General features: G+C 40.5%; 1 protein-coding gene across 2 annotated transcripts in view; it reads left to right on the forward strand.

The window, feature by feature from the left end:
* The first annotated feature begins 2,500 nt into the window (after nucleotides 1–2,500).
* The window catches only part of slc25a26 (solute carrier family 25 member 26), a 189,511-nt gene continuing 167,823 nt past the window's right edge, over nucleotides 2,501–24,188 (forward strand). For both annotated transcript variants that reach the window (XR_007956485.1, XM_052017929.1), the window contains exons 1-3: nucleotides 2,501–2,599; nucleotides 9,424–9,580; nucleotides 17,450–17,559. Coding sequence is in view for 1 of the 2 variants with exons in the window: in XM_052017929.1 (XP_051873889.1) it covers nucleotides 2,567–2,599; nucleotides 9,424–9,580; nucleotides 17,450–17,559 (300 nt within the window). In the remaining variant the exon portion in view is untranslated. The remainder of the gene's footprint in view (nucleotides 2,600–9,423; nucleotides 9,581–17,449; nucleotides 17,560–24,188) is intronic.

The following is a 24,188-nucleotide window of genomic DNA, read 5'->3' on the forward strand; positions in this document are numbered from 1 at the left end:
TAAATCAGTTTGGCATTGTGAACTTAATAGAGCAAGGATGGAATAGGAGGTGCAAATTATCATAGTGATTCCAATGTTCAATCAGACATAGAAAAAAATCTGGAAAAGAATAGTTTCAGAGGAAGAGAAAGAAGAGTCAGCACTCTCTGGCAACAATTGAAATCTGAAGGAATGGGAATCTGCACTAGGATTAGATGAATTTCTGGACCAGAGATGTTGACTAGCAGTAACTAATGAATAACTCTTCGTTAAAATTATATACTTCAAAGCTCTCATCAACTTTCAGTGACAAGTTTGATCCACCCATCTCAAAAGTACACCAACTTATGTACATAACATAAAATCATAGCATTTCTATGGTGTTTAACATTGTAAAACATTCCAAAGAGTTTCAGAGGAGCATTATCAAACAGAATCTGTCACATCAGGGGACATTAACCTGAGCCCTAATAAAAAATTAGACTGTAAGTTGTGACTTACAGGAAACGTGTAGAATATGTGAGTCTCAAGGTCCTGGACTTCAAAGGTGTTACTGCCAACTGATGAATGTTTGAAACCAGGCTGGCACAAGGCCAGACTTGGAGGAATTTAGACTTCTCTGAAGGCTGGAGTAGGTTACACAGACACCACCACGGAGATATTGATGAACAAGGCATTTTTTTTAAGCCTTTGTGAGACACAAAGCACGGGGACAATTGATGTAATTTATGTAAAGTTGATCTGCATGGACAAGTTTTTGAATGATGACAGGGAGACACTGAGAACTGAACCAGCTGAGTTATTCAACTCCAGATGACAGAGTGGAAAGATTATAGAAACGGACATTGGATGAAACTGTTGATGGATCTTATACTTGTTGGAAGGTTGAGGTCAGAGAGGACATGAATATTGAAAACGATCCTTTTAGCCTCAAACGATGAACAGGAAGAATGACTGTGGAGAATGAAGACAATGGCTTAAAGCTTAATGGACAATTAGTTGAAGGCACTCTCTGCTTATCTAAGGGAGAAACTCTAACAGCGTTGCAAATCAGAAACAGTAAAGACGTCAAGAGAGATGGTGGTGGCAAAAAAGCAGTGTAGTGATTACAGCACTGGCAGCCAGAGTTCTGGACCTTCTGATCCAGAAATGTGGTAATGAATCTCACCATGACAGCTGAAGAATTTAGAGTCAAGCAATTAAATAAAATCTGGAATTTCAGGTAAAAAGTCTCAATTACGTTGCCTTCAAACTTCTGAATTGTTAAAAAAAAACATCTAATTCACTAATTATCATCCAGGAGAGAACTTTGTCATCTGGCCTATATGTGACTCCAGATCTATCAAAGTGGTTGATTCTTAACAGTCTCCGCAGTTCAGGAGCAATTAAGGACAGAGCGTAAATGCTGAAATTGCCAGTGAAATCCACATCCCTTGAACAAATAGATCAAGGAAAGCTGGAGTTGGATGTACATGTGAAACTTGATCTCTTCAGATGATGTCACTGAGGAGGTGACTTCCAGTGAGATGTTCAAGATTGTCACGTTGCATAACGCAAATGAATGTGCTACCTGATAACAATCTGTGAAACTGTCAGAACCACACATCTATGACAGCAGCTTGTCGATTTCCAAAGCTAATCCCCAATTTGCAAGTATCTGAACTTCCTGTGGCAGTTGTCCATAAATAGTGCTGACACTATTAGCCTCATGTTATTTTGACAGCAATTTGTGGCCACTGTTTTTCATTGGTCTCATAAACGTAATGGGAGAAAATAAATGCTAGATATTTCTGACAATGAGTACTTTATCTTTGTAAAGAGAAAATACACATATTATTTTGCATAATTGAATACTATGTGAAAAAACTGTGCCATCTGGTCGCTATGTAGAATTGGTAATTGGAGTTAAGCAGAAGACTTATTTATCTCAAGTTTCATGTTAGAAACACAGGGCTGGTGCATATTTTCATGTATATTTTTGTTTTGTCACGCAGAATTCAGTAACGCCAACTATATTTACAACAAAATACTGGTGACAGCTGCATTGGGATGTTATTGCTATTACTGGTTTCTCTGGAAAGTCTGGTGCAGAACTGCACAAAACTACAGCAACACAGCAATACACATCTGACGCCTGAGAAGAAGCAACACACAAAATGCTGGAGGAACTCAGCAAGTCAGGCAACATCTCCGGAGGGAAAGAAGAAGCAGTTACCTCCAGGGAGCAAGTGGTGGCAAGTTCTGACAAAGTTGGTAGTGAAGGGAAATGTGAATGGAGCTTGAGAAAACCTCTGGGGAAGAGGACAGGGACTCACGTGGGTTCACTGTTGAATTATCACAAATCTGCTTCTGTTGCTATGGCGCTGACACTACTGTTAGAAATGGGCTCACGCCTTGATTCAGCAGGGGTTTGGTCCCCGCTGCTGCCGCCCAGTCACACACCCGGGCAGCTGAATGGTTAATGCATCCCGGAGGAAACCGGAAACCCCTCCCTGGGCTGGTGTTTCAACCCGGAAGCGCTCTCCGGGGTCACGGCAAGATGGCGCTGCCCAGGGGCCGCTGAGCCGAGTTCTTGCAGCAGGTGTTGATGGAGGTCAGAGAGTTTGTGGCGTCGTTGGTGGTGAGTGTCTGGGGGGGGGGGGGGGTGTCACTGGCGCGGCTGTGGGGGTGGGTGTCTGGGGGGGGTGTCACTGGCGCGGCTGTGGGGGTGGGTGTCGGGGGGGTGTCACTGGCGCGGCTGTGGGGGTGGGTGTCGGGGGGGGTGTCACTGGCGCGGCTGTGGGGGTGGGTGTCGGGGGGGGTGTCATTGGCGCGGCTGTGGGGGTGGGTGTCGGTGTGGGGAGGGGGTAGTGGGGGTTGGTGTCCGTGTGGGGGGTAGTGGGGGTGGGTGTCGGTGTGGGGCGGCTGTGGGGGTGGGTGTCGGTGTGGGGCGGCTGTGGGGGTGGGTGCCGGTGTGGGGGGTAGTGGGGGTGGGTGTCGTTGTGGGGCGGCTGTGGGGGTGGGTGTCGATGTGGGGGGGTAGTGGGGGTGGGTGTCGATGTGGGGCGGCTGTGGGGGTGGGTGTTACTGGGGCGTCTGTGGGGACGGGGTGGGTGTCACTAGCGCGGCTGTGGGGGTGGGTGTCGATGTGGGGCGGCTGTGGGGGTGGGTGTCGGTGTGGGGGGGTAGTGGGGGTGGGTGTCGGTGTGGGGGGGTAGTGGGGGTGGGTGTCGATGTGGGGCGGCTGTGGGGGTGGGTGTCGATGTGGGGCGGCTGTGGGGGTGGGTGTCGGCGTGGGGGGGTAGTTGGGGTGGGTGTCGGTGTGCGGGGTGGTTGGTGGTGTCGGTGGTGTTGCTGTGGGGGCTGGGTGGGCGGGTGTCGGTGTGGGGCGGCTTTGGGGGTGGGTGTCGGTGTGGTGGGTGGTGGGCGGGTGTCGGTGTTGGGGAGGGTGGTGTTGGTGTGAGGGGGCTGTGGGGAGTGGGTGGGTGTCACTGGCATGGCTGTGGGGGGGGTGGGTGGTGTCGGTGTGGCGCGGCTGTGGGGGCTGGGTGGGTGGGTGTCAGTATGGCATTCAGGCAGCTGTATCATGTACTTGTGTGCTTCTGGAATCAGTATTGAGAATCATTATTCCAGTTGTTGAGGAACAAACGATGGGAATCACTCGACATGGTTCTGCTGATCTGGCTACTTATCAATACTCTAACTTTGTCGTGTATCAGTTTGGAGCAATGCTTTTCGAAGGACTTGGAGTGAAAATTGTAGTAAAGTTGGATTTTGTATATTTCTGTGGAATACAGAAATGTTAAAGGAAAAAATGAGGAACTTTTTTCCATTTATTTTGCGAAAATACAATATCAGTGGATCAGTCACTTAAACAAAAGTCAAAGTTGAGTTTATTATCATATATGCATGTACTTACTTGGAACAACATCACGGACACGTAGCATCAGATAAGCAGCGTTCACAAGAAAAAACATAAACTCCATGCAAATTTTACAAGGAAGAACACAATTAGAACAAAAAAGAACCAAGTCTATTGTAGTGCAAAATGATCAAAGTGGTCATAGTGTTGCTGTACTGAGGTAGTGATTAGGGTTGTGCAGGTTGATTCAAGAACCGAATGGCTGAAGTGAAGTTACTTTTCTTGAACCTGCTGGTGTGAGACTTCAGGCTTCTGTAGCTCCTGCTCAGTGGTAGCTGCAAGAAGATGGCATGGCTCAGATGGTGTGGATCTTTGATGATAGATGTTGACTTCTTGAGGTAGTGCCTCATGTAGATACTACCAATGGTTGGGAGGGATGTGCCTGTGATGTACTGGGCAGAGCCCACTACTCTCTGCAGCTTCTTGCATTCCTGCACGTTCAAATTGTCTTATCAGACCATGACACAACCAGTCAGGATACTTTCAAAAGTACATCTGTAGAAGATAAGATATCTTTATTAGTCATATGTACATTGAAACACAGTGAAATGCATCTTTTTGCGGACGGTGTTCTGGGGGCAGTCTGCAAGTGTCGCCACGCTTCCAGGGCCAACATAGTATGCCCACTACTTCCTAACCCGTACGTTTTTGGAATGTGGGAGGAAACCCACACGGACATGGGGAGAACGTACGAACTCCTTACAGACAGTGGCTGAAATTGAACCTGGGTCACTGGCGCTGTAATAGCGTTACACTAACCGCTACACTACTGTGCCTGCCCTTTAGAAGTTTATTAGTGTTCAGTGACATGCCAAACCTCCTTAACCTTCTAAGAAAGTAAAGATGCTGGTGTGTCTTCCTAGCAATTGCATCTATGTGCTGGGCTCAGGACAGGTCATCTGATATGTTAACGCCCAGGAATTTAATGCTGCTAACTCTCTCCACCGCCAATCCTCCAATGTAGATTGGTGCATGTTTGCTGTCCTTCCCCTTCCTGCAGTCAACAATCAGCTCTTTAGTTTTATTGATGTTGAGCGAGAGGTTTTTGTTGCAGCACCACTCTACCAGGTGTCCTACCTCACTCCTGTAAGCTGACTCATCACCAGCTGTGATTCGTCCAACAACAGTAGTGTTGTCGGTGAATTTGGATATGGCATTGGAGCTGTGCTTAACCACACAGTCACGTGTATAGCGAGTAGAGCAGGGGGCTAAGCACGCAGCCATGAGGTGCGCCTGTGTTGATGGTCAGCGAGGAGGAAATGTTACCAATCCTCACTGATTGAGGTTTAATGATATGGAGCAGTTTGTATTTAGAGATATGGTTACACTACCCAGTATGTAGCTATATGAAGCATAACAAAGGATTGAAATGACATCTCACAGGATGTCTTGTTTATTGCACTTGGTCCATGTATTCTTCCATCTTTTTAAAGGTGGACAGGAAAATAGATTTTATTGCATGAGGCTGAATAAAAATGCAGCAAGTGAACATTGATAACACAGTTACATTTGGACTCAGTTCATGTTGTATAACTTGTTTGTGTGAAAATATAAAATAATGCACAGCAGCTTTTTCAGAACAAATCACTTGTTTGATGTGAGCAAAATTACTCACTGCTCTGCATCCTAACCTTCCATGTCAGAATGGCAACGTGCTCCAAGAACATCTATTTTTAAACTGACTGTCCCAGGATGCGCTTAACTGTATTTCATTACCTTGCGTTTACAGTAAAAGAGAGCCTGTGATTGAAACATTTGGCTGAGTGCTTGTAAAAGAGGAACATGCTCGTATAGAGCCCTAAACAACAGTTTGAGGATGTTGCAAAGCAGTTCACTGTCAAGTGCTGTCTCTAAAAACGTATCAGTTAGGGATAGGCTTAGGCACTCAGCCCTTCCAGCCTGCTTTGCTATTTTACAAAGATCACGACTGATCTGATTGTAACCTCAACTTTGCGTTCCCATGTACCCATGACAACCTATCACCCCCTTGCTTATTATCTGTCCATAGATGCCTTAAAATACTCCTAAGACCCTGCTTGTACCACCCTTTCGAAAGAGTACCAAAGTTCATCATCTCTTCTTCTGTTAAGTCCCATCTTGCTTTTCTAAACACCAGGAAATACCAGCCTAACCTGTCCAACTTTTCCACATAAGGCAACCCACTATTCCAGGTGCCAGAATTGGTCCTAGTTCATTAACATTCTTTTTAATATAAGACCGACATTGTTGCAAGTACTTAAGATGTGGTCTTATCATTGTCCTATGTAACTGAAGCATGCCATCCACACTTTTGTTTTATGAAATGTGACAGCTGATTTGTGCCCAGAAAGTTTAGTCAAAAAGCAATACAGCACGCTTACAGGTCTTTCGGCCCAACCAGTCCATGCTGACCACGGTGCACACCCAGCTCGTCCCAATTTCCTGCGTTCGGCCCGTATCCCTCTATGCCCCGCCTCTCCATGCACCTATCCAAGTGCTTCTTAAATGATACTATTGTCCCTGGCTCAATCACTTCTCTGGCAGCTTGTTCCATATACTCACCACCCTCTGCGTGAAAAAGTTGCCCCTCAGGTCTTTTAAATTTTAGAATTATTTTCAAGTGTTCCATTAACACATCCTTCATTGTAAACTCCTCTATTTTGCCTCCTAGCTCCATATTTTCTCAGTTCCCACAAACAAAAACATGAACAACACAATTAGCTCCTTTATTTATGTTGGTTGAATAATGAGCTGACATGTAGAGAGTGTTCAAAGATGAACTTGCACAGAGTACAGGACAGGTATGTTGCAGTAAGAAGGAAGGACAAGGGTGGCAAGGTAAGAGAACCTTGGATGTCGAGAGAGGTGGTGAATTTAGTCAAGAAGAAAAAGGAGAAGTATGTGAAGCTTAGGAAGCTTGGATCAAACAGAGCACTTGAGGATTATAAAGAAGCCAGAAAGGAACTCAAGAAGGGAATTAGGAAAGCCAGGAGGGGCCATGAAAAGTCCTCGCCAAGTAGGATTAAAGAGAATCCCGAGGCATTCTATACATACATCAAAAGCAAGAGGATAACTAGGGAGAGGGTAGGACCACTCAAGGATAAAGGAGGGAACATGTGCTTGGAAGTGGAGGATGTGGGTGAGGTTCTTAATGAGTACTTTGCATCAGTATTTACCAAGGAGAAGGAGGTGGAGGATAGGGAGATCAGTGTGGAGCATGCGAATATGCTGGGGCATTTCGAGACAAAGGAGCAGCTAGTGTTGGGTCTCTTAAAGAGCATTAAGCTGGATGTTCCCAGGGCCTGATGGGATATACCCCAGGTTATTGAGAGAGGCAAGAGATGAGACTGCTGGGGCCTTGACCAATATCTTTGTGCCCTCTCTAGGCACAAGCGAGATCCCAGAAGACTGGCAAGTAGTTAATGTCGTTCCATTACTCAAGAAGGAAAACAGGGATAATACTGGTAACTATGGACTGGTGAGTCTCATGTCAGTGGTAGGGAAGTTACTGGAGAGGATTCTTAGGGATAGGATTTATGAGCATTTGGAAAAGCATAGCCTAATTAGGGACAGTCAGCATGGCTTTGTGCAGGGCAAGTTGTGCCTTACCAACTCAATTGAGTTTTTTGATGAGATGTCAAGGGTGCTTGATGAAGGTAGAGCTGTGGATGTTGTCTGCATGGATCTTAGTAAAGTGTTTGACAAGGTCCTTCATGGGAGGTTCATCCAGAAAATTAAGATGCATGGGATCCATGGTGAATTGGCCGTTTGGATTCAGAACTTGCTTGCCCGTAGAAGACAGAGTAGTGGTCGATGGGACTTATTCTAGCTGGAGGTCTGTGATTAGTGGTGTTCCTCAGGGATCCGTACTGGGACCTCTGCTGTTTGTGATGTATATAAATGACCTGGATGAAAATGTACATGGGTGGTTTAGTAAGTTTGCAGATGATACAAAGATGGGTGCTATTGTGGATAGCACAGAAGTCTGGCAAAGGATACAGCGGGATATAGATCAGTTGCAGATATGGGCAGAGAAATGGCAGATGGAGTTCAAACCGGTCAAATGTGAAGTGTTGCTCCTTGGGAGATTTAATGGCAAGACCCTTAACAATGTTGATGAGCAGAGGGATCTTGGGGTCCAAGTTCATAGCTCCCTGAAAGTGGCCACATAGGTTGATAGAGCGGTAAAGAAGGCATATGGCATGCTTGCCTTCATTAGTCGAGGCAGTGAGTTCAGGAAGATATGCTGCAGCTGTATAAAACTCTAGTGAGGCCGCATCTGGAATATTGCATTCAGTTCTGGTCACCCCATTATAGGAAGGATGTTGAGGCTTTGGAGAGGGTGCAGAAGAGGTTTACCAAGATGCTGCCTGGATTAGAGGCCATGTGCTATGAGGATAGGTTGGACAAACTTGGGCTGTTCTCTCTGGAGCAGTGGAGGTTGAGGGGAGATCTGATAGAAGTTTATAAGGTTATGAGAGGCATAGATAGAGCAGATAGCCAGTATCTTTTCCCGAGAGTTGAAATATCTAAGACCAGAGGGCGTGCATTTAAGGTGATAGGGGGTATGTTCAAAGGAGATGTGTGGGGCAAGTTTTTTTTTAACACAGAGTTGGGTGCCTGGACTGCGCTGCCAGGGGTGGTGGTGGAGGCAAATACGATCGGGGTGATCAAGAGGCTCTTAGATAGGCACATGGATGTGAGGGAAATGGTAGGATATGAATATTGTGTAGGCAGAAGGGTTTAGTTTAGTTGGGCATTTTATTACGTTGTGGGCCGAAGGGCCTGTTCCTGTGCAGTACTGTTCTATGTTATGTGAGCATTGGGAATAATTTGCCGGTTTTTGTTTCAAATAATGAATTGTGAGTGAACAGGCAGGATTTCAGTTAAACAGCTGCTTAAAAGAATTACACTTCTGACGGTGTAGCACTCCCTAAATACTGTGGCCTGGGATCATGCCTTTCAATGCAGTAGCTAAGTCTTTGTTGTTTAGTGAGTCTGGTTAATGAATTTTTGTTTCATGCAATTTTGCAGAAAAATACCTCAATGCATAGTCCATTTTCTACCTTTTCTGCTTTTTTTTTGTTATACTTTAGAACTTTTAAAGTTTTAGTTTTTAAATGGAAGCTTTTCTTTAAGAACTTATAATGTGCATCTGTCTCCCTAAACTTTGAAGAAAATGATCAACAACTTCAAAAATTCATAGGAATTATAAAACAGAACATTGTGACATTAAAAGTTGATGTCATGTTGAATAATTCTTCCAACAATCATTGTTTGTTTATCAAAGTGTTACACTGTTTAAAAGAAAACTTTAACTTGTGAAGCACCAGTCTTTTACTAATCTGACAGTCCCAGATAAAGTTCTGTAAAGTAAGGAATTTTGTTCACAAAGTTATCTCTTCTATATCTGGCGTGTGAGTATTTACCAGGTTTTGAGGCTGTAGTGTGGACCATAAGCAATAACATTTTCTGCAGATGCAAAGCTCAGCCCATGTGCAATTCTGCATCACTGTGGTGCTGCCAGGACATGTGATTGATGTTACCTTTGCTTGTTGCTTTAGGCTGGTGGTATGGCAGGGATGTGTGTAGATCTGACCCTGTTCCCACTGGACACCATGAAAACCAGACTACAGAGTCAACAGGGGTTCTATAAGGCTGGAGGATTTCGTGGGATTTATGCTGGTGTTCCTTCTGCAGCTATAGGATCTTTTCCCAATGGTGAGTTGTTTTATAATTCCAGTTCACATCATTTTCAAAAGCATGTGACCTGATTAGAATATTAACATTTGTCACTTCCATCTCTTCCACCAAGCCAAGCTTCCTGCTTTAGCACTAAACTTGTAACTGGCTCCATTTTGTTTTCTATTTCCTCGTAGTCTTTTCAAGCTCCTTTTCCGTCAGGCCTTCTCCCGGTTTTCTCAGCTTATCCTTGCTAAATTGCTGACCATCCTTCCTTTCTTCTTCAAGGACATACTTTCTACCTTCTTTCACACAACTCCATGTTGGACCCTTCAGTCCTTACCATTGGCATGTGAACAGTCCTAATCCAGGTACTGTATAACTGACCTCTGAATGTAACCATGATGCACTATCCTGGCATTTATTTCAACATCTCTGCAGCCTTTCCCATCCTTTGTAATATCACCTGAAGACTCACTGGGTTTTATGTTTGCTGATAAAATCCAGTTATACCCACACAGCTTCCTCAATTCTTCTATTGCATTTATTGCCTGACATCCAAAGTTAGGTGAATGACAATTTCCTCTAACTAAATATTGGGAATGTCAAAATCTCTTGTCTTTTTTCGCACAAAGTCAGTATAAACCACTGACTTTTTTTCCCCACTCTGTTTAAAACTTTGTTGTCCAATTTAGCCCTAATTTGTGCTATTCATTTCTCATCATCTTCAATATCCATGACCGACTATTTCCACTTCAGTAGCATATTTGTCTCTGCTGCTGAAATTTTCAGCCATGCTTTTGTCCAGCATTGATTGTTCTAGTCTAGCCATGACTTTTCCCCAGCCCCATCCCATTCCATCCCACCAAGTTTATAACCTTGAGCTTTTGTCAAACAGCTGGCCATATTCCAAGCTATGTGAAGTCCCACTAACTCAATGAACCAATGTAGCTCCTGGTGTACCGATGCCTCAGTTAAAACTATTATTGTCATGTCTGCTTCTATCCATGGGCTTGTGTTGTTACTACCTTTGAAATTTTAGTCTCCCAGAATTCTCAAGTCTGGTCAACATCATTCCTTTCCTTTCCTGCTGTCATAGCCATGCTTTCTGCCATACTGACCTTGAGTTCTGAAATTCATGACTTAAACCTTCCTTTTTCGTTCTTCAAGATGCTCCTTGAAACTTAATTGATTTTTATCAATTGTCATCAGTTACTAAAGGCTCCTTGTTTTTCGAAAATTAATTAGTCCTGAAAACCATCTACTTAAGGAACAGAGGAAACATCTGTCCCTTAATAAATGCAGTAAGTGGGGGATAGTTACGTTTTAATGTATGTATAAAATCAGTTTCAGTCTTTTTGGTTGTTGATCTTGATTTATTAGCATTATCCAGCTATCTCCTTTCTAGCTGGCTATCACGTTGTCACCAAAGGCAGGTTTAGCTGTCTTCAACCTAGCTAGATATACAATTTCTAGGTAATTGCTGCTATTGCAATAAAAGGGATGATTTTCGTGAGGTATTCTTCATGACCTCAAATGTGTATTGCTGGTCCACCGTATTTAATTCAAGTTGGTGCATAAAATCTGTGTTTTCTGAGAGTTTGTTCTATTACTGTTAAACAATCACAGCACATAATAAAGTTGAACAAGAAAAAAATCGTAATTTATCAGCCATCTTCAAATGTCACTTGCCCATTAACTAACAATTTGGAGAAGCATCCGATAGAATTTCATTCCTGTAACAGTGAATTTTAATGCTTCTCTGTAGTGACTAGCGTTGTCTAATTAACTGCAAAGGTCACAAGTTAGAGCCATCTTATCAAATTAAACCTGTTTTTCTCATGGTTAGCATTGCATTTAAGCACTCGTAGATCAACATGTTAGCTGTTTCTTAAACATGTAGATTGATACGCTGGTCATTCGAAAGAGCTTGCATTGCTCAACCTGCAGCTGTCAGCAATGTTTAACTCGCGTTGGTTCAGTTCTTAGGAGGCATAATTAACAAGTATTTGAAGAATGTATTATGGAGACACATGTCTTCATTGTGTTCCCAAACTGTGCCTTCCAACCTTGTTGAAAGCACATTTGTTAGTGTGAATGTTTGGGGGGGGAGTAATTTTTTTTGTGGTTAATTTTATTATTAAATTCTACATAGCTTTGTGTGACTTTTGTACAACTGGTTACAATCTTGAAACTTTAGCAAAGTACTGGGGATGGGAGAAGTTCTATAATGCTGACATTGATACTGTTGGAGAAAAATTGGGAGATAGTAAATTTCTATAGATGTACTGTGGAGAGTATTCCGACTGGTTGCATCACAGCCTGGTATGGAGGCTCCAATGTAGAGGCTGCAGAGGGTTGTAGACTCAGCCAGCTCCATCACAGGCACAACCCTCCCCACCATCGAGCACACCTTCAAGAAGCAGTGCCTCAAGAAGTCTGCATCTATCGCTAAGGACCCTTACTGTCCAGGACATGCTCTCTTCTCGTTATGTCAGGGAGGAGGGTTCGGAACCTGAAGACCCACTCTCAACGATTCAGAAACAGATTCTGCTGCTCCTCCATCAGATTTCTGAATGGTCTGTGAACCCATGAGCACGACCTCGTTATTCCTTTTTTTCCGCACTATTTATTTATTTTTGTAAATTATGTCTTTGCACTGTACTGGTAGTGCAAAACAGCAAATTTCCAGATCAGCTAGGTCAGCGATAATAAACCTGATATTGAGATTTCTGATTAAAGTGCACTAGGGAACACCTTGCAATCTCCCTAGTGATCACAAGGAAGACATGATGTGTACCAGTGGTGAATAACATGCAGTCTGACTATAAAACTCCCTAAGGTGGTTCAGCCTGGGCTATTTGAGCTGGCCCCCTGCACTCACTGCAGAAACAGCTTGGTCCCCAGAGCTGACACCTAATAGATGAAATTCTGTGGCATGCAGGGCCTTCTCACTGGAAATGGCATGGTCTGTCCTCAAAATGCTTTCACCTGGTTAAGCTATATCCCAAAGCTTATGCATCGTTAAAACTGTCAAAACAATTTTGAATGCTGTGAAAGGCTCTGATCTTCCTTTATTTTTAGATGTTATTGAAAGTTAATCAAGCTATTAATTATAACACTTATAAACAGGTAAATAATAAAGTATATTTTAAACTTAACAACTAAATACTTTTATCATATCATGTAAATTACCTGAAACTTGACTGTTTCCCTTGGGACCATTGCTCTCCCTTGAATTTTATGGAGTGAACATGAGCCAGGTCTAACCTGATATAAATTCACTGCCCAGATTTTCTAGCTTAGCTTTAAGTGATTGGTAAAATTGCAAAGGACTACATAAGCAGTTGGTTAATATATGAATGCACAACCTGAAAGCATGGTGATAAAAGATTCAATCTGAGCATCAAAAAAAGGAATTGGATAAATACTTCAGGGATGTGTATGGTGTGGAATTGGTGTTTTGAAGAAATAGAGATTGATACGAAGTGAATTGCTATTCAAAGGAGCCATTGCATATTTGATGGGCTGAATGGCTACTACCTGCGTTATTGTATTCTGATTTCTTTGGTTTACTTCCAGCATAAGTTGTCCCATTCTTTGCAGTGGTTTTAAAGCCACTGATTTGGCTGCAGACCCTGCCCATGATTAAATTAATTAGGCAGGAGAGTGTCTATGAATGAATGATATTTCATTTTAAAATGGCCAGGACACCAGTTCTCTCTTTGGAAAGGATTAAATGTTGCAAGTTAATTCATTTACTGAAACCATGCACACAAGGAAGTTATAAATAATTCAAAATATTTTCTTGTCATTTTCAGTGCTTTTTTTAATATCAAGTTTGTCATGGATAATGCAATAGGCACAATGGTTAAAGGAAACTTATTTTTTATGGTAATCATATTATTAAGGCTGTTTCAGCTTGCCACTCTTAGATCAAGGAATATTTTCAATGCAAGTGTATGTTCTAAATGTTACCTATAATGCTGTTTCATGGGAGATTTTACAATTGCAGCTAAACAAATGAGTAGAAATTTTTGAATCGCACTACTGTAATTTTCAATCAGATTGCCCACCATGCCCATGGTAGAAATCTTGTCGTTGCATTTTGAAATGGCATGTGTTGCATGGGGCTAAAGGTTATGACAGCACCCTTTTGGAGCTATTTGAAGTTAGTAAAATAGAAAATGAGCAGTTTTACCCCTTAATTTTTCCAGTTAATAATAATTGCAATCAACAATTTTTAAAGTGAATCACATTTGATAAATATAATAGATATGGCATGGTTATGTAAAATTTTGAGTTTATTCCACATTTAACTGTAGACACCACTTACCCAGTGTATTCAGATTATTCTGTCTTTCAAACATTTTTCATTCAGAAGGGCATTTTGTTTCAATTTTATGAAATTGGTGAAGACAGCACCTTAAGTTCCAGAAGACACTTCTGCCAAAAACTTGGAAGCTAATACAATTACAAATAAATTAATATGTCTTTTTTGCAAATATTTTGAACTCTGCTTATCAGCTATGTCAGTATTGAAATGTATGTTTTATTTCTTTACTGCTGGGTGATTAATTTTTGACATTGCATTGCTTGCTGTGATTTCTTTGTTTAATAGTTGTCCTGTCTTTGACATGACAAAATTCTCCAGTGTATTGTGAAGTGTCACCCTTGTGGTAAATGGGGTGGATTCAAATCTCATCTCCCCTTTCAAAACTGAGCTGCTGTGCATTGTCACCAGCAGAATTATATTTCTACAATCTGTAATCTTGTAGTCTGGTCCATCAGTTAGTGTACCATTATCATCAATCCAGATAACAGATACTAGTTTATTGAGGAGTGTAGGAGGATATGCCAGGGGCAGCATCAACCATATCTTAAAAAAAACTACAGTGCAAGATTCTGAGGAGAGGCAGCATGGTATAGACAGAGCTAAGTGATTCCAGCAATTGAAGCCTGGCAGGCCCACCCTTAAATGTGGTGGATTCCATAAACGTCTGTCCTCAAAGATGAAAGAGCCTAGCATGTCTTTGAAAATTCATGGTGAAAGGAAGTGCAACCATATTCAGCCAGAAGCGCTGAGTGGATGATCTTCTTTGATCCTCACCTGAGCTCCCATTTATAATAGTTCCAGTGTTCTTGTAAGTTTGATTTATTGCCCACAAAATCACAAAACAGCTCAACACATTGGGTACAACAAAATCTATGGGATTCCAAGCATGCAGCTACTTTGCTGAAGATTTGTGCCGCAAAACTCTCAACATTTCAAGTCAAACAGATACAACATGAGCACTTAACTGTTAATGTGGAAAATTGCTAAGTTTGTCTTGCACATGGAAAGCCGGACAAATCCAATTTGTCTAATCATGGCCCCATCAATCTTTTCTCACCATCAATTGATTTGCTGATGATTACTGTTGGCAGTGCTGTTGTGGCACTTACAGTACTCCTCTGTGTGCCCTGCTTAGTTTGGATGTTGTCAGGACCACTCGGCACCAGATGTTCCTCGCAGTCATAGCCCAGACGTGGACTAAATAGCTGAAATCCAGAGATCAAAGTGGCGGCTCTTGATTGCACTTTAGCATTTGTCTTGCATGTGGATTGAGGTCATGCAGGGCTGGGGGTGGGAGGGTGACCTTTGGCCAGAGTGGTATCTGCTTCACGGGTAATTGTTGTTGGCCAGTCCATTCAGTGCCAAGATTTTGTTACCATAGTTCAGCATGCCAGTGTCTTGAGTCCAATGTCTTCAGTTGCTTTACCAGTGATCTTCCTGCTGCCATAAGGTCAGAAATAAAAATGTTCTGATTGCTCAGTCTTTAGCTGCATTTGCTGCTTGTTTGTATGAAGAACACCAATGCACCAAGATCTGGATGATGTTCAACCATGTGGTAATAAGGGGCAATTAATATTGGTAACACACAAGGTGACAAACAATAAATATTTCCAAGAGTTCAATACCATCCATAATAAATCAGTCAGATCCATACACTATCCACAACCTTCAGCAGTAGAAATGTCCACCCTCACCACACAGTGACTGTGGTGTGTGCCAGTTATGGGATCAACACTGCAACAAATTGCCCAAGCACCACGACATCCCAAATTCATGATCTCTACAAATGGCACTGTGTATATAGCTGTTTCTCTCTTCAGTGAAGAGATTTTCTCCTTAATACCTCTTAGAAAAGCTTTTGAAATGTACAAAAGCTTTTGTTGGGTCCACTCATATACTGAATTTCTCAAAGTATTTGTATATTTGATTTAATTTTAGCCCGTGTTGTAATATTTGGAAAAGTGGCAATAATTTACTCATCAGGTCCCACAAACAAAAATGTGATAAATGACCAGGTGATGTGTTCTTGATCATGGCAAAAATACCAATAGAACTCTCCGTTCTTTTGAATCGATCTCATGATACTTTTCTTTTGTTCCACAGTTGTGCCATAGGATTTATTTACATCGACCTGAAGACAGCAATGGATTTGTGTTTTGAATTTCATTTGATAATCCAGCTATCTTCAAGTACTACAGTAATGTGTAGCTGACATTGTGCTCAAATTTAAATTTCTGGCCTTGAACTCAACTCCAAGATGGTCCGAGTCGAGGCTAAAGAGAACACATTTAACAAGAAAACTTATTTGAGGCAATTACTTTAAAGGAGCATTTTGATTTCATATCAATTTTCTATTATATATTCCATTTGGATAAGCTGTTGAAAATGTGTTACAAATTACCTTCCATTTAGTTGTTAACATTTCTAAATAAAATTACGTTGCATTTGATGATGTTCAGTTGCTTCTGTGCAGCAGTGGTGTGTATTATCATGCTGTGATCAAAGACTCTCAAAGCACCAATGTGCCCCCTCTTGGTTTACTAGTGATTTTCTCAGATGACTGAACTGTGATTGTAATATTATCCATCATAATGCTGCAACTATTCTTGTGAAACTTTCAACTGCCTTTTAAGTAAAGTTTGTAACAGCCTTCATCCACACTAACCGCCAGGTTAACATGTGTCTGAGACTTGTGCTCCTTGCTTGCATGCTTTTCAAGGTTAATCATGCTTAGTTTTCTGTCATATGCAGGCAGAAAGTTGGTAATCCTTCAGGATGTGGCTGTGTTCAATTCTTGTGTGTGTGTGCATATTTTTCTTTTAAATTACTCCAAGTTTAGAATTAGAACAATTTGTAGAATTTAGAACAATTAAGATTTACGTTTCATCTCTCGTATTGATGTGCTTCCCATAATTTTATGCTCTGACTTGTCAGATTATTTTTTGTTTGCAACTCCCTTGAAGATTGGAGATAACTTGTTTAAAAATATATTGCAGAGTCTGCTCAATCATTATTTAAAAAAAGTGCTGCGAGAGCAAATTAATCTGATGTAATTAAAGATTTTCTTGTGTCTATTTCCTGCTCTTTCTCGCATAAGAAAAATATGAAAGATAAGTCCAAAGCCATTCAGGTCATTGTTCTTTCATTGCTAACTTTCAGTTTAACACTATCCTGATAGCACCAGCATTATAGTGATATCCCTGATTCAAAGAAAAGACCACTACTTTGGAACAAGAAGTTGATGTTAAATAGTGCTAGTTTATAATGGTATATATGTCATCAAGCTTTTGCATGACATATGCCAAATTCAGTGTCTAGAATTAAATTAAAAAGCCAGTATCTTGTACTGAAAGTGAAATTTTTCGTGCTTTATGTTTTAATGATATAATAGATGCACATTTGAGCAGTTATAAGATTGCAAATTTAAATGAGTTATTCACAAAATGTTCAAGGTCATTTGAATAAATGATCATTTGTTCTATGTGTGTACTGGAATTTTTTTAGAGCAATTTGATAACTCTTCAATTTTCCACTGGTTGTAATCTTTATCTTTGGTATATTATTAATTTCAGCTGCTCTTTTCTTTGTTACCTACGAGTGCACAAAATCTATGCTGGGTCCTCAGATTTCTACAAAAAAGGCTCCACTTCTACATATGTTTGCTGCTTCTCTGGGGGAGGTGGTGAGTTCTGAATTATTACACTCCATATTAAAGTTTAAAATGAGCCGATGTTAAAAAAAAATTGGTATCTTTAACAATGCTTTTAAACTGGAAAAAATGATCTTTGGTACTTGAGAGGAGTTGTCAATAGCATTTGCATGGAATATTGTTTGCATCATATTTGGAGGAGGGTTGCAGTGAACAGTTACGTCATGTAATAACATAGGGTTGCACTGGGGAAGATTTAAAATAAAACAACAGATTTACTCAATGCTAAATCTAGGGATTATTTCAATTCGGTTGTGGGGGGGTGGGTTGGGAGGTGGGGTGGCATTGAACTGGCTCGGGCTCTTAAAGAGAATTTGGAGGAGATGACCTGCTATAGGTCTTCAAGACTGTGAAAGGATTTGTTGAGGAAGGGAAAAGGTTTTATTTGTTGAGAAGACGAGAACCAGTTGCCTTAAATATTAAAAAAAACCCTTTTAGTTTTTCCCGATACTTTGGGAACAAACTTCACCCAAGAAATAGGTGAAATGTAGAACTTGCTATTAGCATAGTTTTAATTACAAGGTGGGTAAAGTGAATAGCATAGATGGATTTAAGGGGCAAATAAATATACAAGCAAGAATGAATGGGGTAGAAGGATCCGTTGATGGAATTGGATGAAAGAGTATTGGATTTAATGTGGGTTTTTTTTGTACTGTCACTAATATATATGATGTAATACTGAGCTATTGGGACAGATGACCAAAAATTTGGCAAAAGAAGGTGGTTTGAAGGAGCATCTTAAAAAGTTTTTTTTAGAAGAGTTAGAAAGAGAATTTGGAACCTAGGGCGAGGCAGCTGAAAGCTAATAATTCAATTTTTAAATTTGGGTTGAGCAAATAAGACCTAAATTGGCAGAATACAGAGATCTGAGGGTTACAGGGCTGGAGCAGGTTCCAGAGATAAAGAGGCTATGAAGGGATTTGAAAATGTGGCTGAAAATTTCGCAGTTGAATAGTTGTCAGACTGGAAGTTAATGCACCTCGACAAGCATAAGAGTAATAGGCTTTATGTCACACTTGCTTTGCTCTACATTTCTAAGAAAATGGGATATTTGATGCATTTACATTTTTTTTGCTTTAATATATTAAGTTGCCCCGAGTATTGTTTATAAAGAGTTGCAGGATGCATTTATATGCTGTAATGCACAATAGCTGTTTGGGATGATTGATTTAACTGGTGGTGACTAAGTCAAATTCTGGCTCTGTCATACTTTGGGACTTTTACTGATGTTGAATTATGTGGCATGGTCTATTTTTTCTGTGGATAACATAAATGAATATCATGTTTTTTATCCGAAAGTAATTAATGTCAAAGTGGAGCTGTGTGTAATTATTTGGTGTTTGTCTTCCTTCAGCTTTTGACTTACTTATTTTCAGGTGTGCTGGGGTCATTTTATACATTGATTTCAAAATAGTGACTTCAAGTATTTCAACATGCATAATCATTTCAATGACTATTATTACACCCAGATTCTGGCTCCAGGACCCAGCTGTCCCAGTTTGGGACAAGTAGTCAGGAACAAGATGCATAGAATCAAACATAAAAAGAGTTTCACTTGTGCATATTTGAGTATTGTAGATTATTACATACAATACAATGAAGAGTTGGCCAATGTCCTAATTATATGGGGATAATTTCTAGTGTGCAGAATCTTTCATTGTATTGCAGAAACTGTCTAAAATGTTTTGATGCCAAAGTGAACCTCAATAGGGTTATTATACTGTGCTGCAGTATTTCTTTCAGCACTGTATTTCTCATGAACCCTTATTCTGGTTTAACTTCATTTGTATTCCATGTATGTATTTCTGGAGAGCTCATTTGTCAAGTTGAAGTGAATCGCTTACTTGCATTTATAAACCTTATTCTCCCTGAGGACATGCTAGAAAATACTGTATGACATGACAAGGCAAAGCAATTGGCAAGCATTTAACTTGGCATGTCAACTCATCCACAAATTTTTGGATGCAAAAAGCTGCTTGAAACAAAATACTTTGCATTTATATAAAAAAAAGACAATGCCTGTTTTTTCCTTATAAAGTAATGCTTCGATGATTTTTTCGTGGTATGGAAAAACATTGACATGATCAAGAACAATACATTTCTTAAGTTTACAAGATGACTCAAACTGTGCATTTATTGTGTTTCATTCTGTTCAGTTACATTTCTGTGGTAGTTGGGTTTCAAACTGGGAACTATGGGTGATACAATGGTGGACAAGTAGTGCTGCAGCTTGACTGTTCCAGCAACCTGGGTCGATCCTGATCTCTGGTGCTAACTGTTTCAAGTCTGCATATTCCTCCTGTGACTGCATGTGTTTCTCCTGGGCAGTTTTGTTTCCTCCTATATCACAAAGACATGCATGTTGCAAGGTCAGTTGACCACTGTAAATTACCCTTCATTTAGGTGTACGATGGGAGAAGTTAATGAGTATGTGAGAGATAGTAGGTTATGGGGAAATGAATGGGGTTGATGGGATTGCTAGGAGGGTTAGTGCAAACTCAATAGGATGTATGGCTTCCTCCTATGTCATAAGGAAATATGAGTAACATCAAAATGAGAAGAATAAGTCCAGTTAACCCATTTATTTTTAATATGCAAAGGCTTGGCTTGAGCAAACACCTACAACAGTCTTTAATCTATTGAGCAATGAGTTGCCTGCCAAACTGGAAAATACCAGGCTTCTGTTCTTCTCTTGCACAGACCTCACTCCTGTTGACCCATTAAAGGTGAGCTGTATTTTCACCCATCCAGGCCTTTGACTTTGAAATTCCCACTTTAAACTGTTTGACCACTCTGTCATCCTTTAGACTTTCTTCAAAATCTATCCCATTGTCTTGCTAGTCCTGCTTAATGCTGAAGATGCTTTTGTAGGTGGAACTTTTGTTGGAGAATAGCGGCTTTCAAGGCTAATTCTCCGTATTTTCAGACAACCTGGTCTTTGGAAGGTAGTGAATTGTGGACTGAAATTCTGCCGATTAATGTTCAGTTGTGTCCTAGTATAAGGAGTTATATTTTCTAATAGTTTTTCAAATCAGAAAGATTGTAAAAATGCTATTTAAAAGATGTAATTCAAGATGGACTTGGGCTTTGTTAGCAGTCCTATGCAAAACTACAGCACGTGCCTGTAAGCTGTGAAACTCCTTGAGTTAAGATATTTCTCTTTCTCTCCCTTCTAGCTTTTGCCAATAATTTCACATTTTTGGGTCCGATGTTCTGGAAGTCCACTGACAGATAACACCTCAGCATTATGTGCAGTTTCGGTTGTTGCATTAAAGGAAGCATGTGATTGTACTGGAGAAGGTGCAATCAAGATGCATTGGGATGTTTCCCGGATGGAGCAGTTCAGGCTAAGAAGTGAAGCTGGATGTTTTAAGTTTGTTCCTTTTGGAGTGGTAAAGGCTGAGGTGGTCCCTGAATGAGGTATTCAAAATGATGATAAGTCTGGATAGAGCAAATAGTGAGAGACTTTTTTCCCCTAGTAGACGTGTCTATGTCCAGAGGACATGGCTTTAAGGTTGAGGAGTAGGAGATTTAGATTTAAAGAAGAGCTTTTTCATCCAGAGGGTGGTTGAAATCTGGAACTCATTGCCTGAAGGGATGATGGAGGCAGGTACAACATCTTGCAGTATTTAGATGCCTTCAACTGTCATGGCATAGAAGGCTGTTGGCCAAGTGCTGGTAAATTGGATTTGTATAGATATGTACTTAATGGCTGTCATAAACGTGGTGGGCCGAAGGTTATGTTTCTGAGCTTGATGACTGACTTGACTCGCCTCTTAGAGCTTACTCCCTCATCCCTTGGAACATTGTGTTTAATGTAAACTGTTCTTTAAGGCCTTCAGTTTTTCTGAGTTGTGGAACATGCACCTGCTTGTTATACCACCGTGTCTGCTAACTTAAAGCTTATTCACATCTAGGTCTACACGGCTGCAAAACTTAATATTACCTGCAAATATTGCACTGCTTCTCCCTATACCTGAGTCAACTTTATATTTAAAAAAAAATTGGAGTTAGTGACACTGGGACACCACTGCAAGCTTAAACTCTGCACTGATAAACATCAGCTCACTGCCTCCCGAACCATATCAACACTTTACTCTTAATTTCATGGGCTTCTCTTTTCCTAATGAGCCTCTTTTCTAGCAATAGATCAATTACCTTCTGAAGGTCCTTTCAATAGTTCATGCAAGTGCTGAACTTTCTTGCCTGTCTCATCAATGAATTCAGTCGAGTTCGATCAATCACAATTTGTCTCTTTTAAAGACACGCTGGCTCAGCTTGATAAACTTATCCCTTTCCTACTGTAAATTTATTTTATTCTTGATGATGATTTCCACTAACCTCTAACATTGATGCTAACTGGTCTTCTGCAGTTTTTTGGTGCATTGCTATCTATATCCTTTCTTGAATGGTGGCATAACATTCATAGCCCTTGTGTCCTTAAGCTATACAACAAAAATTGCAAGATTATGATCATCTGCTATATTATTGCCACGTTTGCATTTTGCAGTCTCAGATGCATTCCATTGTGACCAGGTGAATTAGTAATTCTCAGTAGTATTATTCCTTTCGATATTTTTATCATCCCATGCAATTGCAACCTTTATTTTTTATTTAAACCTTCATACCATTTACTTTCATTTTAATGATTGAGGGAAAATATTAATTTAAAATTTTAAAGGCCCAACTTTTCCCCTTGTTAATTTTTTTTTGGTCCTGTTCTGTGTTGACTGTTGATCTATTTTTTGAAGCTTTTCTTTCCTAGTTAGTTTTCTTAATTCACATATCTTTATAATAATGGTTATGAAATCAATCTTGCTGTAGATATTTATCACAAACCTTTGTTCTGTTTTGTTTATAGCTTTTATTTTAACTTCAGTTTTGCTTTTCAAAGGAATGTGGCTGGTTTGTATCTGAACTTTCTCATTGAATGCTCTTCATTATTGGTATTGGTTTATTATTGTCACTTGTACCAAGGTACAGTGAAAAGCTTGTCTTACAAACTGATCATACAGATCAATTCATCACTGATATCCTGCAATCACTTTTTCTAATATCATTGTGCTTGGTGTTTCAAATTAATACTGTTGGTTCTTCTGCAGTTGAGCATTTTACCTTCAATATTTTCTAGTCTCTTTCCATAGTGGCCCTTAACTAATATTAGCCATGTAATCTCCTCCTGCAATAAACTTCACCTGTTGTATTCTATTTCCCAGAATTACTACTACTTTAAACTTTTTTTAAACTTATTTTATACAGCATGGTAACAGCCCTGCTGGCCAAATGAGCCTGCACCGCCCAATTACACCCATGTCAATCCTTACGTCTTCAGGGATGTGGGAGGAAACCGGAGCACCTGGAGGAAACTCACGCAGTCATGGGGAAAATGTACAAACTCCTTACAGACAGTGGCCGGAATTGAACCCCGATCGCTGGTGCTGTAATATCGTTACGCTAACTACTTCCTTTCTCCTTGGACTAGATTCATTTAGATTGAAAACTCTGCTAAGTTGTTTTCCCTACCCTCTGTTTACCATGGCAATATTACAGTAATTAATAACTTCTAATTTTACTTTTTAATTACAGCCTTTGAGCAAATTCTTTGGCAAATTCCATCAATCTGTTGTCACAGTTTGGGGCATCAAAAAAAAACTTCCAGAAGCGTAACAACTTGACTTGATCCTATTTAGTACTGCAGTGTCTACCTTAATCAATCCCTTAATGCCCACTTTCCTCTTCTGTAAATGCTGACTCTTTGGTAACCAGGAATAATAAGACCCCATTCCTGGTCTTTGACCATTTCTCAATGCAATGACATTATAATTTCTCATTTGTCAATGATTACACCACAGGTGTCAACATATAAAATCTAATACTCTCTTGTTCGCTTACTATTTCCTCAATTTGCAAATGGCAATCTATCTAATTTGCTTGCTTACAATATATACAATGCATATTCTGATCTCCTTACTGATACCTTTGGCTTCCCCACTTCTTGCCAATTAGTTTAATCCTTCATCAACAGTACAAGTAAATTTCAGTGAGAATATTGTTTGTGGCTCTTTTGGTGCAGACAGTCCATCTTGACACAAGTATCACTTTTCCCCTACCCACCCCACCACCACTGCTCCTTTCACAGCCTCTCCCCTGTTATCCTCTCTCCCTCTTACAGCACTTCTCCAATCGTGTATTTTTCTGCACCAGCTTCCTGTTTTGCTACTTTTAAGCAAGGTTATTCTGTTGACTTTTTTTTTTACCCCAATTATTTTCCTAACTCGTTTAAAAGCCTGCCCAGAGGACTTTCTCCCTTTTGTCATTGCAATGTCCACAACTGCTGATTTATCCCCTGCCCCTCGTAGAACTCCGTGTCCATCTGGTTTTAATTAATCCATTAAAATCCATTATAAGTATTGAAGAGTAGCCCAAACACTTCTGTTTAGCGATGCCAACTGGTTTACTATGACTTTCCAACATCTTGTGTTTACTGCCTGCTCCATAATTACCGCTACAATAATTCTGAATGCTGCCTGTGCAAAATCATGGCCTGATGATGACTTTTGTTCTGTGTATTTATTGCACAGAACAATTGTCTAAACTGCTAA

This window comes from Pristis pectinata, chromosome 6, assembly GCF_009764475.1.
Source record: "Pristis pectinata isolate sPriPec2 chromosome 6, sPriPec2.1.pri, whole genome shotgun sequence".
NCBI lineage: Eukaryota > Metazoa > Chordata > Chondrichthyes > Rhinopristiformes > Pristidae > Pristis > Pristis pectinata.